The sequence below is a fragment of the Sminthopsis crassicaudata genome, chromosome 3 (genome assembly GCF_048593235.1).
Source record: "Sminthopsis crassicaudata isolate SCR6 chromosome 3, ASM4859323v1, whole genome shotgun sequence".
In the NCBI taxonomy this organism is placed as follows: Eukaryota; Metazoa; Chordata; class Mammalia; order Dasyuromorphia; family Dasyuridae; genus Sminthopsis; species Sminthopsis crassicaudata.
In genome coordinates, this window is record NC_133619.1 from 9,814,301 (window position 1) to 9,826,709 (window position 12,409).

General features: G+C 47.7%; 1 protein-coding gene across 1 annotated transcript in view; it reads left to right on the forward strand.

The window, feature by feature from the left end:
• The window catches only part of KIF1A (kinesin family member 1A), a 163,993-nt gene that overhangs the window by 104,762 nt on the left and 46,822 nt on the right, over nucleotides 1-12,409 (forward strand). Inside the window, 7 exon segments of the mRNA XM_074297991.1 lie at nucleotides 78-150; nucleotides 152-197; nucleotides 5,946-6,031; nucleotides 7,773-7,911; nucleotides 8,951-9,119; nucleotides 10,121-10,211; nucleotides 11,887-12,005. Of these exon segments, the coding sequence (XP_074154092.1) occupies nucleotides 78-150; nucleotides 152-197; nucleotides 5,946-6,031; nucleotides 7,773-7,911; nucleotides 8,951-9,119; nucleotides 10,121-10,211; nucleotides 11,887-12,005 (723 nt within the window).

Sequence of the window (12,409 nt, forward strand, 5' to 3'; positions counted from 1 at the left end):
ATCAGCCTGCCGTGGGCCTGGCGACCCCCGGGGGAGCAGCGGGGCACAGTGACCACTCTCCTCTGCCTCTCCCTCAGGGCCTTCGTGTACCTCAGCAACCTGCTGTACCCTGTGCCCCTGGTCCACCGCGTGGCCATCGTCAGTGAGAAGGGGGGAAGTGAAGGGCTTCCTGCGTGTGGCCGTGCAGGCCATCTCAGGTAGGTCCTCCCCCCAGCCCTCTGACCTGTAACAGGCACCCCAAGCCATGTGCCATGCCCACCGGGTGCAAAAAAAGATCCGGTCTTCTGAGAGGACCCCAAGTGGGCCACAGGATTGGTGGAGTCAGAGGGACTGGTGTAGACTGTCTGGGTCCAGGAGCAACTCTGTGGGGTAATGAAGTAAAACGTGGCTTGGGAAAACACTGACTTGACACATGATCCAGGACTTTTTCACCCACTTCATTTATTCTCTTTCATTGATTCATCCATGGATTCATTTTGTTTTTCATTCATTGATTCACCCATTCACTAATTTTTTATTCATTGATTGTCATCCATTCATTTGTTGGTTTTTCATTCACTAATTTGCCCATCTACTCATTCATTGATTCACTCAGTGTTCCATTCAACAAGCATTTAACAAGGGTCTACTAGGTACCAGCCATAGAGCAGGGCTTTTCCTGAGATGGAAGGGGCTGTGAATTCTGGCTGTGATCCTTGCTGTCTCTATGACTTCGGAAAATCCTCTTCCCCTTTCTGTGCCTCAGTTTCTCGATTTAGATGGTTTCTAATATCCCTTCGAGCACTCTATGATTCTTCCTCTCCAAAACGGTAACAGCTCCCACTTGATTTACTGGTTTTCTTCAGCTCCTGACTGGAACATTGGGTACCCACAGGGGCACAGGTTGTCTTGGGCTTTATCAATCAATCACCAAGAATTTATTAAACACCTCCTTTGTGCCTGGCATTGTGGATCCAAAGACCAAAATTCATCGATAAATCAACAAGTACTTATTAAGCACCCACTGTATACAAGGCACTATGCTAGGGGGTGGTACAAAGAATAAAGCAAATCCCATTTGCGAGGAACTTTCTTCCTAAAGGGGCTAAGAAACACAAATAAAAGTATATACAGCACAAATAGATCTTACTAGCTAGTGCTCTGAGATTTGCAAAACTCTTTTAATCCCATTTGATTTTCTCAAATACCTTGGGAGGTAGATGCTCTCATTATTCCCCCTTTTACTGATGGGGTAAATTGGCCAGGGTTATACACCTGCTGAGTGCCTGATGTCAGGTTTGAGCTTCCTGACTCCAGATCCAGCACTCTATGTACTGAGCCATTCCCTCGATGCCCCTAATGGATGTTTCCAAGTCCTTAAGTGCTAGGTAGTTTAATAGGCAAGATGCTAGCAGATCAGGAAGATTTCCTTCGATAGATCAATAAAGGCAAAACCTGTGTGTGTTGAGGGGTGGAAGGAAGTGTCCTTCAGGTTCTATTGATTCTCACTGGTGCTTCCCGAGTAAACCCGACGGTTTACAAAGGGCTTTCCGTACAAATTTCAGGGCGCCATAAGCTCAGCCTTTATTTGAAAACTCCTTGGAAGAGGAGACAGCACAGCCTGTGTTGACATTCTAAGCCTCCCAGAAGAGCGACTTAAAATGTGGCCAGCTAATAGCACAGTTATAATAAGAGTAAAGCAGCCAGGAAGGGAAAAAAAAAAGCCTTCCCCCTCAAAATCCCACCAACTTAATGGGCTTCAATTAAAATTTGTCAGTCCCTGTTATCAAATGATCACTTTGTAATTTCTAATGGCTTTTTTTAAAAGCTTATGAGTCAGCAGGTTCCAAAGGCTGCAGTGCAACATTTGGCACCAGAGACGTGCTCTACATATTAAGAGATGAATTATATAAGATTAACTACCATAATTAGCTCATAAATAGATATAAAGCCCTCTAACATGGTCTAGATGATTAAGGAGGGCTCCAGCTGTCAGAGAAAAACACACCCTGAGAAAAGAACAGAAGGAGGGCAAAAATAGGACTTGGCAATTATCCTCAGGCACAGCCAAAACTCTGGCCTGCTCTCTCTCAAATGGGCCCTCGCTGAGAAATGGCATGTTTGGGTTTTTTTTCGTTTGTTTTGGTTTTTTTAAGGGACCTTCAGTGACCCCGGCCCTGGACAGTGGCTAAAATATCATCCAATTCCAAAGGGGGCAGCAGGCATCTGAGAAAAAGCCTGCCAAAGTTGGTGGTACACAGGAAGCACTTAGGAAATGCTTGTCAAATGCATGAATGAATGAATGAGTGAATGAACTGGGGAAGAGAAGGCAGAGTCACATGACAGATCTGCATGTCTACTAATAGGAAAGACTCTAGTGAGCTCATGCTCATAAAAGTTTTGGCTACAAATAAATGTCAGCCTGACATATGCATATCAAGGAAGACCCCGAGGAAAGGGACAGCTAATGATACCTGGGAGAAGCAGCTCGAAGGCTCGCAGGAATCATGACTTAGAACATGAGGGAGACAAGAGGGATCCGGGATGTCATCGGGGTCAGGGATTCCCAGTATGAAGGACTTCTTCCAGCAGGAGAGAGTGCAACCCACATATGGAGTTAGCAGATGCAACCTCAGGAATTACTTAAGGCTGAGGGATTTGTCCTTGGTCACCCAGCTAATATGGTCAGATTTGAATATGGTGCCCCTGACTCCTGGTCCACCACTCTCCCCCCATGCCATGGTGCCTATAAATGTCAAGTAAATGAAAGAAAAGCCAGAGGGAATTAGTTACAACTGCTCTCCCTCTATATGCCCACATCCAGGACAAAGCCCTGATTACCCCACCTTAGTTATGACACAGAGGAGACTGAGTCAGAACCTCTAGCTCATCTCCAAGATGCTTGTTCACTAGTCTGATTCTAGGATGATGGAAATTTTGGGCACAGAAACTTGAGTCTGCTAAGCCATGGAGGAGCCGTGGTCCATGTGGGGCTGATGATTGCTCCCCTCCATTTCTCCCCAGCTCCCCTGGTGGCCCAGCACCACATTGACAGTCATAGTCCATGAAGCTTTACAAGGCATTTTACAAATATTATCTTTTTAGGGGCAGCTAGGTGGTGCAATGGATACAGCCTTGAAGTCAGAAGGACCTGGCCTCAGGCACTTAATACCTCCTAGCTGTGTGACCTTGGGCAAGTCACTTAACCCCAATTGCCTCAACAAGAAAAACAAAATATTTCTTTAGAAATTCACACACTCTCTGGGAGTTGGGTACTCTGGGTAATATCACTCCCACCTAGTGATGAGAAAGTAGAGGCTTAAAAAAGAGGTTTGCCCCCCACCACACAAGTGAAGGCAATATTTGAACACAGGTCCCCTGACTCCAGTCCAGGAGCTGATCTGCTCTGACATAGTGCACTTGGTCAGTCAGTGCCAGATTTTATGCTAAGTGATGGAGACACCAAGAAAATCAGAAAATCAGGAGCAGTTCCCGTCCTCGAGGAGCATACATTCTAATGGGGGGGGGGGGAGGATACAATATGTAAATGAATAGATATATACAAGATCCACTCAGATGAGATGGAAGACAACCACAGGGAAAAGCTGGAGCTGCTGTCACTAAAGCTCTCTGAGCTCCAATGGGGAGGGGGAGGGTTGGACTGGGTCCCTTCCAGCTGTAAATGTTACTCTGTGAATAGAAAACAGCTTGGAGCCCCAGAGCAGGCTGACCTTTGTCCTCATTGGTGCATAAAAGTCCCTCTGATCTCAGGTCAGTCCCCCATAGGAGCCAAATGGGAATGAAAAGTGCACCCTTCTCAGGGGGCGCCCGCCCGCTCATGCCAATGGGCTTTTTCCTCCTCTCTGGGTCTCCTTTGGTTAGTAAAAGAGTTCCCTGCTTGCCTCGTGGCTCAGTGTTCCTCAAGGTCATAGGTCCCTTGGGTGAGGTCCTGAGGAGAGCCATGTCTATATTCGTGTTGCTTTTAAAATGCAAATCCAGCTGCCAAAGCCAGCTGTTTCTTTACCTAATCGAGAGGCCCTCTCTGCAGGGTTTATTGACCCCTATAAAATGTTGTTTGTGTTTCCCAAGTGAGTTGGAATCTCGGCCTCCCCTGGGAGCTGGCTCAGGCCTCCCTGGCATTTGGAAATACCTGATAACCCAAACTTGGGACTTAAAATAACTTTTAATCTTTTGGAATGGGATTATAAATAGGATGCTTATGAAACCATTCATTATTTTTCCCTGCTGGACATCCAGTCATTAGGATGATCTTGACCTGCCCTTGGGGCCAGCTCTGGGCCAGAATCACAGTCTTAGGTTTGGATGGGAGCTAGAACCTCTTATCCAACACGGGGATTCCCTGATTGCCCACAAACCGGACGTGATCATCCAGTCTATTTGAACACTTCCAAAAGAATGGGGAGCTCATCCCACTGAAAGGCAGAGCTAGAGAGTAGAAAATCCCTTCATATGTGAAGGAGTTGGCAAGACAAAGGTGGTGGCGGGCAGTGTGCTGGACTAAGAGGCGGGACGACTGACCTCTGACACTCGGTGGTGGGTGGGTGACCCTTGGCAAACCTCAGAGGCCTCATTATATAACAGAGAGCTTGATACCTATGCCCTACAGACATTAAAATGAGAGAAGGTACAGAGTGCCCTTCAAGCCTTAAAGGCTAGAAATTTCATTCTCTATTCCTCAGTTTCCTCATCTGGCAAATAGGTATATTTGCTCTGCCTTCATGGCCAGGTTATTGTGGGCTCCAATGGGATCATGGATATAAAACCCTTTTTACTATAAAATTCTAAGAAAGCTTCAGTCACCACATCACAAGAGAGACTTTGTTGCTCCTCTTTATAGAGAGGGAAACTGAGGCTAGAAGAAGGCAAGAACTCAAACCCAGATATTCTGGAACTAAGTTGCTTGTGCTTTTGCACATAACAGTACAGCTCAGCTCCCTCCAGCAGAGAAAAGTTAGAAGAATTAAAAAGAAAGTTTGTGTTGCTTCCTAGAACTTCCCCCCTCTCCAGCTTAACTAACTCTAGTACTGTGGTTAAATGTTGTGAAATGGGTCACAGACCTTCCCAAGGGTCTGGCTTTTCTTTGGGGAAGGGGCAACAGGAACCATGGGATGAGGACATGGACCACGGTGCAGGCCTGGAGCTTTTCTCAATCCTATTTCAAGAGAGAAATTCCTTCTTCCTTAAGAAACCCTAACAGTGTTTGGGGGTCCCCAGGCCGGTGTCACAGGTTTTGAGAAAATATTCGCAGTCCCAATCTCCAAGGGAGGTTTTTGGTGAAAAATGGGTTATTATTATTATTATCATCATCATTATTATTATTATTCAGTTATTTTCACTGAGAAGTCTCAGGGGGCTGGTTCCTGGTTAGGAAATTAGCAAAGGTGGGATGCAGAGTCCTGATTATATTTAGGTTTCCACATGGGGCTAGGGAGCCATCTCCAGATGAATTGAGGGATTAATGTCCAGGTCAATCATGGGTGCTGATTATGCCCCAGGCCAAGATCTCCAAATGAATTGTGGGTGAGGATTACTGTGGGAGTTTCCCCTGGGAATCTAGTAGGAAGGTGGGGATGCTCCCAAAGGGCGGGAGGGGTTCAGATTCAAGGTTTTCCAACTCAGGTCCACCTTCCCCCCAAAGATCAGGGGGGCACGGTCCTGTCACATCACCCAGACTGCCTTAAAAGTCATTTCCTGGAAGGGCAGAGCTTAGGGAAGGGAGTTAGTGGTTAGGGCTCCCAACGAGCTTGCTTTTGGCCCCTTTGACTGGAGAAGAGCCCAGATTTTGGGGGGGGGGGGCGGGCAGAGGAGGCCTTCAGGGAACAGGCCCTTGGGAGCTTCTCGAGGCCTCTGGCTTGTTTCCCCTCCCCCGACGAACAGTCCCGACCCCCTTAGCGCCTTCCTGGGCTCTGCTAACACGCCCGGCCGCGCCTTCCTTCTCCTTGCAGCGGACGAGGAAGCCCCGGATTACGGCTCCGGCGTCCGGCAGTCCGGGACCGCCAAGATCTCCTTTGACGATCAGCACTTCGAAAAGGTACGAAACCCAGCCCCGCGCCAGCGCCCCCTGGCGGCCCTCCTCCCCAACTGCATCCCATCGCACCTACGACTCCCCCCACTCCCAGGAGCCCAGGCTTCGCCCCACTGCTCCTCCCATGCGTCTCCGTGCTCCTCCCTCTCCTGTGACTTCCGGGTGGTCCCCGGGTCCGGTTCAACTTTTACCTCCTCCGTGAAGCCTTCACCGACCTCCCCCTCCCCCACTCCCACAATTCCCAGTCTGTGCTACCAGAGCTTGGATGAAAGGAACTCATTCACTCTCACTTTCAGGGCTGGTCCGAGCAACAACAATATAAACATCCCACACGTGCACATATATACACTTATGGGGGATTCTGAAAGGCTGTAGCCGCTGTGTATGAACTTTTAACAAAGTAGCCACCGTTGTAACATAACAATGTTATAATGATACATTGTATATTACAATGTATCATTATAACATTGTTGCACTGTAATAGTATATACTTTGTGTATATTTGTAACAATGTAACAATCCAGAAGTAGCAGCTGTTTGTTGGGATGTCTTGCGTCCCCTTTCCTCCCTCCCTGACATCCCAGCGCAACGCCATGTTGCCTCACTCTTGGTTAAGAAATGACCCACGTTGGGGGCAGCTGGGTGGTGCAGTGGCTAGAGCACCCCTCCTGAAGTCAGGAGTTTAAAACTGGCCTCAGACACCTCCTAGCGGGGTGACCCTGGGCAAGTCACTTGACCCCATTGCCTCAGCGAAAAGAAAAGAAATTGCCCTTGCAATTGTCCTGCACTTGTGCTGTCTCCTGAATTCTGCAGCAGTGACCGAGTTGACAGTCATTCCTACAGAGGTTATCCAGGTTATCCAGAGGAAACGGGCTCTGACCGAGGGCCTCAAACCTCCTCATTTATTAAAAGCTCCTCCCAGGCCCCTGCTCTGAGCCTGAATCTCCCTCCTTATTCCACAGCCAGCATTAAAGCCACGGCATCCCTTCGGCTCTGAGGGCCTCCAGGCCTGACCAGGGCTTGGCCGGGACAGGCTGATGATCCTCTAGCAAAGGGCCTCCCCTAGTGAAGAGAACAATCTGCTCAAGCCAGCCCCAAAGGGCCATGGCTGGCTCTCAGAGGAAGTTGCCCTGGGACGTGAAGAGACTCAGGGACCAATTTGGAACCAGCTCCCAGATCACGTTATTTCCACCGCAGCCTTCCGCCTCCCACACTGGGGGTGGCTGAAGGAGGTGGGGAGGGCAGGCTCTGCCCACCTCAAGATACCCCTGATGCTTTAGAAGGGAGGACATGAGGGGAAGACAGGCCAGTAGAACAAAACTTAAGGCTCATTTCTGGGAGTGGGTGACTAGCTAGCCCTCCTGGAGTATTGTATGGACTATAGGGGACAGCCTGAGATGATGGAGTCTGAAAGAGTTGGATTTGAATCCTACTTCTAACGCTATACTTACTAACTGAGCCTCAGTTTCCTCATCTATAGAATGGGGTAATAATACCCCTCAAATGAATCATGTGTGTGAAGCCCACTGCTATAGGAGCCATCAGCACAGTCCATTGTGGCCATTCAATTGTCTCATTTTACAGATGAGGAAACTGAGTCTGAGAGATGCTTCCCTAGTCACCCAGCTACTAAGTATCAGAGATGGGAGTTGAACTTCCTGACTTCAGACCCAGACTTCAATGACCCAAGGTTCCCCCTGCTCATTACTGTCCCCATCACTGCCCTCCTTGTGTTGGTCTCTTCCAGTTCCAATCTGAGTCCTGCCCAGTAGTGGGGATGTCCCGTTCTGGTACCTCGCAGGAAGAGCTGCGTATTGTCGAGGGGCAGGGACAGGTCACCGAGATTGGACCCTCTGCTGATGAAGTTAACAACAACACCTGTGCAGGTAAAGAGGGGGTTCAGGTGCCCTGCTACCCCGGTTCCCTGGGAAATTACAGTCAGAGATATGGGCACTGAGCAGTGGTGAGGGCAGTTCCACAATAGTCAATAGCATCAATTGAATGAATTCTAGGTGCCTGAAGTGTACTGGGCACTGTGGACCCAAGAAAAGTAAAAGATGATTCCTGCCCCCATTGAGCTCCCAATCTGACAGGGAAACAGCATAACTCCCAAGAATGAGGGGATCTCAAAGCACTGAGCAGCATGGAGCTTGCTGCATTAGCTGAGAGCCTTGTCTGAAGCTTTCCCTCTCCTTGCATACACTGGCTCACTCTGGTTTTCCAGCCCTAAGATGGCTTACTTCTAGCCCATCATCAATGCCTCCGTGATCTCTTCCTACCTCAGTATTCAGCTGTTGTTAGTCCAATTCTGGTGGGAACCCAGCAGATCACTACTTCCCTCTCTAGGAGCTTGGGTCAGTCCATGTTAGCTCCTGTGCCATCAGATTAAAGGAAGAAGCAGTCACCCCATTTGTAGCTTTTACTTTGCCCAAATGAAGAGCTCCTGAGAAGAAAGTGGGGAACCCTTCCCTTCTCCAAAGTTCTTCTCCTGAAATGTCACCGAGTCACCTGTGGAACCCAATCCACAAGTGTCTCCCATATGCCATGCACTGTGATGGGCACTGGGATTACAAAGACAAATTGAGTCATTTCCTCCAGAGAACGTGCATCCTCTAGAGATAAAAACAACCCGCACAGACGAGCCAACACAGACACCCAAGGTGATGTTAGGGAGTGCTAAGGACTGGAGGACAGACTTGAAAAGGTCTCTTCTGGCTGTTGGCCCTGGATCTGAGACCCAAAGACAGGGAGGGGCTTCCGAGAGGCAGAGACAAGGAGAAAGAGCAATCCGTGCCTGGAGGAACCATTCTGTACTGAGTCTGGGGGCAGCAGAGGAAGGGATGACCCTCCTGGGTCCAGGGAATGGGGACGAGACCTCTCAAGGAGATTGTGTACCCTCATTCCCTGGGACTTTTCGCCACACAGTGACTCCCGAAGACCTGCTATTGGACAGCCCTGAGAAGAGCGTCATGGACGGCCCCTTGGAATCTGCCCTGGACCATTTGAAGCTGGGCAGCATCTTCACCTTCCGCGTGACCGTGCTGCAAGCGTCCAGCATTTCTGCGGAGTACGCCGACATCTTCTGCCAGTTCAAGTGAGTCCTCCCTTTCTTGTCCTCCCATTACTTCCCCCTCTCTCCTCCTAATTCTTTAGCCTTCACATAGCGCTGTGGCTAGAACATTGAGTACAGAATCCCAAAGGGCTGGGTTCAAATTTAAACTCAACACCTGGGCACCCCATTTAACTTCTCTGCCTCAGCTTCTACCTTATGACATGAAAAAGCTGATGACCCCTAAGGGTCACTTGGAGCCCTAACCAGTTTCTGGGATTCCTTTCAAGACTGAACTTCTTTGCAGTTTCTCTCAACATTTTCTTTCCATCATGGAGCCAAGAATCTGAGTCTAGTGTGTAGGAGAATTTGATATAAGACTGTTGCTTCTTCCTCCCTCACATGCAACTTTTCCTCTTCCATCAGCGTGTAGTGCAAAGGCACTGGGCAGTCCCTGGGTCTGGAATGATTCCTTCCTTATCTCCCCCTCATAGGGTGATGTCTATATTCATTTCATGCATATTGTCTTTCCCCATTAGAACGTTGGCTTTTTTTCAAGAAGAAATTAGTTTATTTTTTGCACTTGTGTCCCCAGCATCTAGCTCATGGCCTGGCACATAGGAGGTGCTTAATAAAAACTTGTCGATCTATGAATTCATAAGAAGAAAAAAACCCAAATTCCTGCTATGAGGTTTCATCATCTGTAGAGAAAAATCAAATGAAATCGGTCGTTGGCCATTGAGACCTAGATTTTCTAAACTCATTGAACGAGAGACGCCCATCATTCCCCTTTAATCAGATCCAGTTGTAGTTTAAGACAATGCCCTTTCGGCCAATAGAATGCTCTTTTCTGTTTGGTTTTTCATCTGTCAAAGAATGGTTTGCTAAAATTAGCAGCAAGCAGCAGAACTGGATCAAATTATATTCGAATCTTGGCTCACCCCAGTGGCTGTGTGACTGCCCAGAGCTGACGGGTGAGACCCCCAGGATCCACACCACTAGAAGGACCACTTTGTAACCACCAATTGTTTTCTCTTGTCTTGCAGCTTTATCCACCGTCACGATGAGGCCTTTTCCACAGAGCCACTGAAGAATACAGGCCGAGGGCCACCCCTTGGTTTCTACCATGTCCAGAATGTAGGCTGCCACTGCTGTCTTAGCAACTGATCCTTGTCCGGGTGCATGAGGGTGGGGACTTACAAAGGCGACATGACCTCCGGCCTCCTCTACCCTACTGAGCATTCATCTCCACAGGCTGTGCCCGACAAAGGAGTCAACATGTCTCCTTCTGTCCCATTTGTTACAGGGACAGCTAATGCCAGTAATAACTGGTATTTACGTAGTACTTTAAGGTCTGCGTAATTTACAATTTACAATTTACAAATGTTATCTCTTTTAATCTCATTACCCTATTTCATTATTTATGATTTGCAATCATTCTGAGGAGGAGGTAATATTATCCCTATTTTATCAACGAGGAAACTGAGGCAGAAAGAGATTAAGTAACTTCCTCAGAGTCACGCAGCTGGTATTTGGGGCAAGATTCAAACTCAAGTCTTTTGAGTCCAGGACCAGAGCTCTACCCATTGCACCACCTTGCTGCCTCCACTGCATCCTTTATGTAGTGATACTATTGGGCCTTCTTCAGTCCCCTAATCATAGGGAATTGTTTCTGAAGTATGAATTCTTATAAAGGAGACTTGTGTTTTAAAAAATGGGGAGAAAATGGGGAGAAAACCTATCTGCATAGAGCAAGGAAAAAAGCTATAATCCCAACCCTTTTCTCTGATACTTACAAACTGGGTGACCATGAGCAGGTCTGAGCCCATTTCCTATCTATAAAATAAGTATGATGAGACCAGTAGTATGTGCTGCCTAGAGAAGTAAGACCCAAATTTGATCATATTTACATAGTATTTTATATAGAAACATCAATTGTTATCACCAACACTGCCGCCACCATCACCATCACCACCACAATCCCATTACCATCACTATCATCACCATCACAACACCATTATCACCACCACCACCATTGCCATCACCACCACCATCACCATCATCACCATCACATCATCATTACCTCCACCACCTCCACCACCACCACCATCACCATTGCCATCAACATCATCACCAACACCACCACAATCCCATTACCATCACTATCATCAACACCACCACCATTGCCATCACCATCATCACCATCATATCATCATTACCTTCACCACCTCCACCACCATCACCATCACATCATCATTACCTCTACTACCTCCACCACCATCATAATCACAATCACATCATCATTACCTCCACCACCTCCACCATCATCACCATCACTACCATCATTACCATAACATCATCACCATCACCATCACCACTACCCCTATTTCTACCACCATCATGACCACCACCATCACCACCACAATCAGCATCTCTAGTGGTAATCGTATTAGTATCGCGCTCTCAGGCATTGTGGGCGGAAAAGCCTCACTTTGTAACATCCTAAGAAAAAACTAGAGTATAACTGAGTATACTGCTCATGGGCTATAATGCATATAAGAGCTAAGCCATGTCAGCAGAGGGTTAAGGAGATCTGGTCCTTGCTTTTGTGGATCTTTGGCTCCAGATGGCTTCATTTTGGGTCTCTTGTCCTCACAGAGGTCAAGATTAGAGAATGAAAATACAGGGATAACTTTAGTTTTCACAGTGGATAACCCAACCTCCATCCTCTGGACTCAGTGATTTATATGCCTCTTAGCTCTCTGTCTTCAATAATGCTATGGCCTTTCTCCTCCCTCAATCCCCATGCCAGATTGCAGTTGAGGTGACCAAATCCTTTGTCGAATACATCAAGAGTCAGCCAATTGTATTTGAGGTCTTCGGCCACTACCAGCAGCATCCTTTCCCACCTCTGTGCAAGGATGTTCTCAGGTAAGTCTGCTTGCACCTCTCAACCAAATGTCCAAGAGCCTTGAACCCGTGTCACGAGGATCGATTGAAGGAACTGTGGCTGTTCAGACTGAAGAGACACTGCTCTAGACATTGTAGCCAAATGGGTCTATTAGCTGTTCTTTGAGCTTGATGTTCTTTGCTGCCTTTGTGAACACACACACACACACACACACACACACACACACACACACTTTGTCACATAGATATGGGCACATATTCACACACACACACACACACACACACACACACACACACACACACACTTTGTGAACACACACACACACACACACTTTGTCACATAGATATGGGCACATATTCACACACACACACACACACACACACACACACACACACACACACACACACACACACATATCCACATG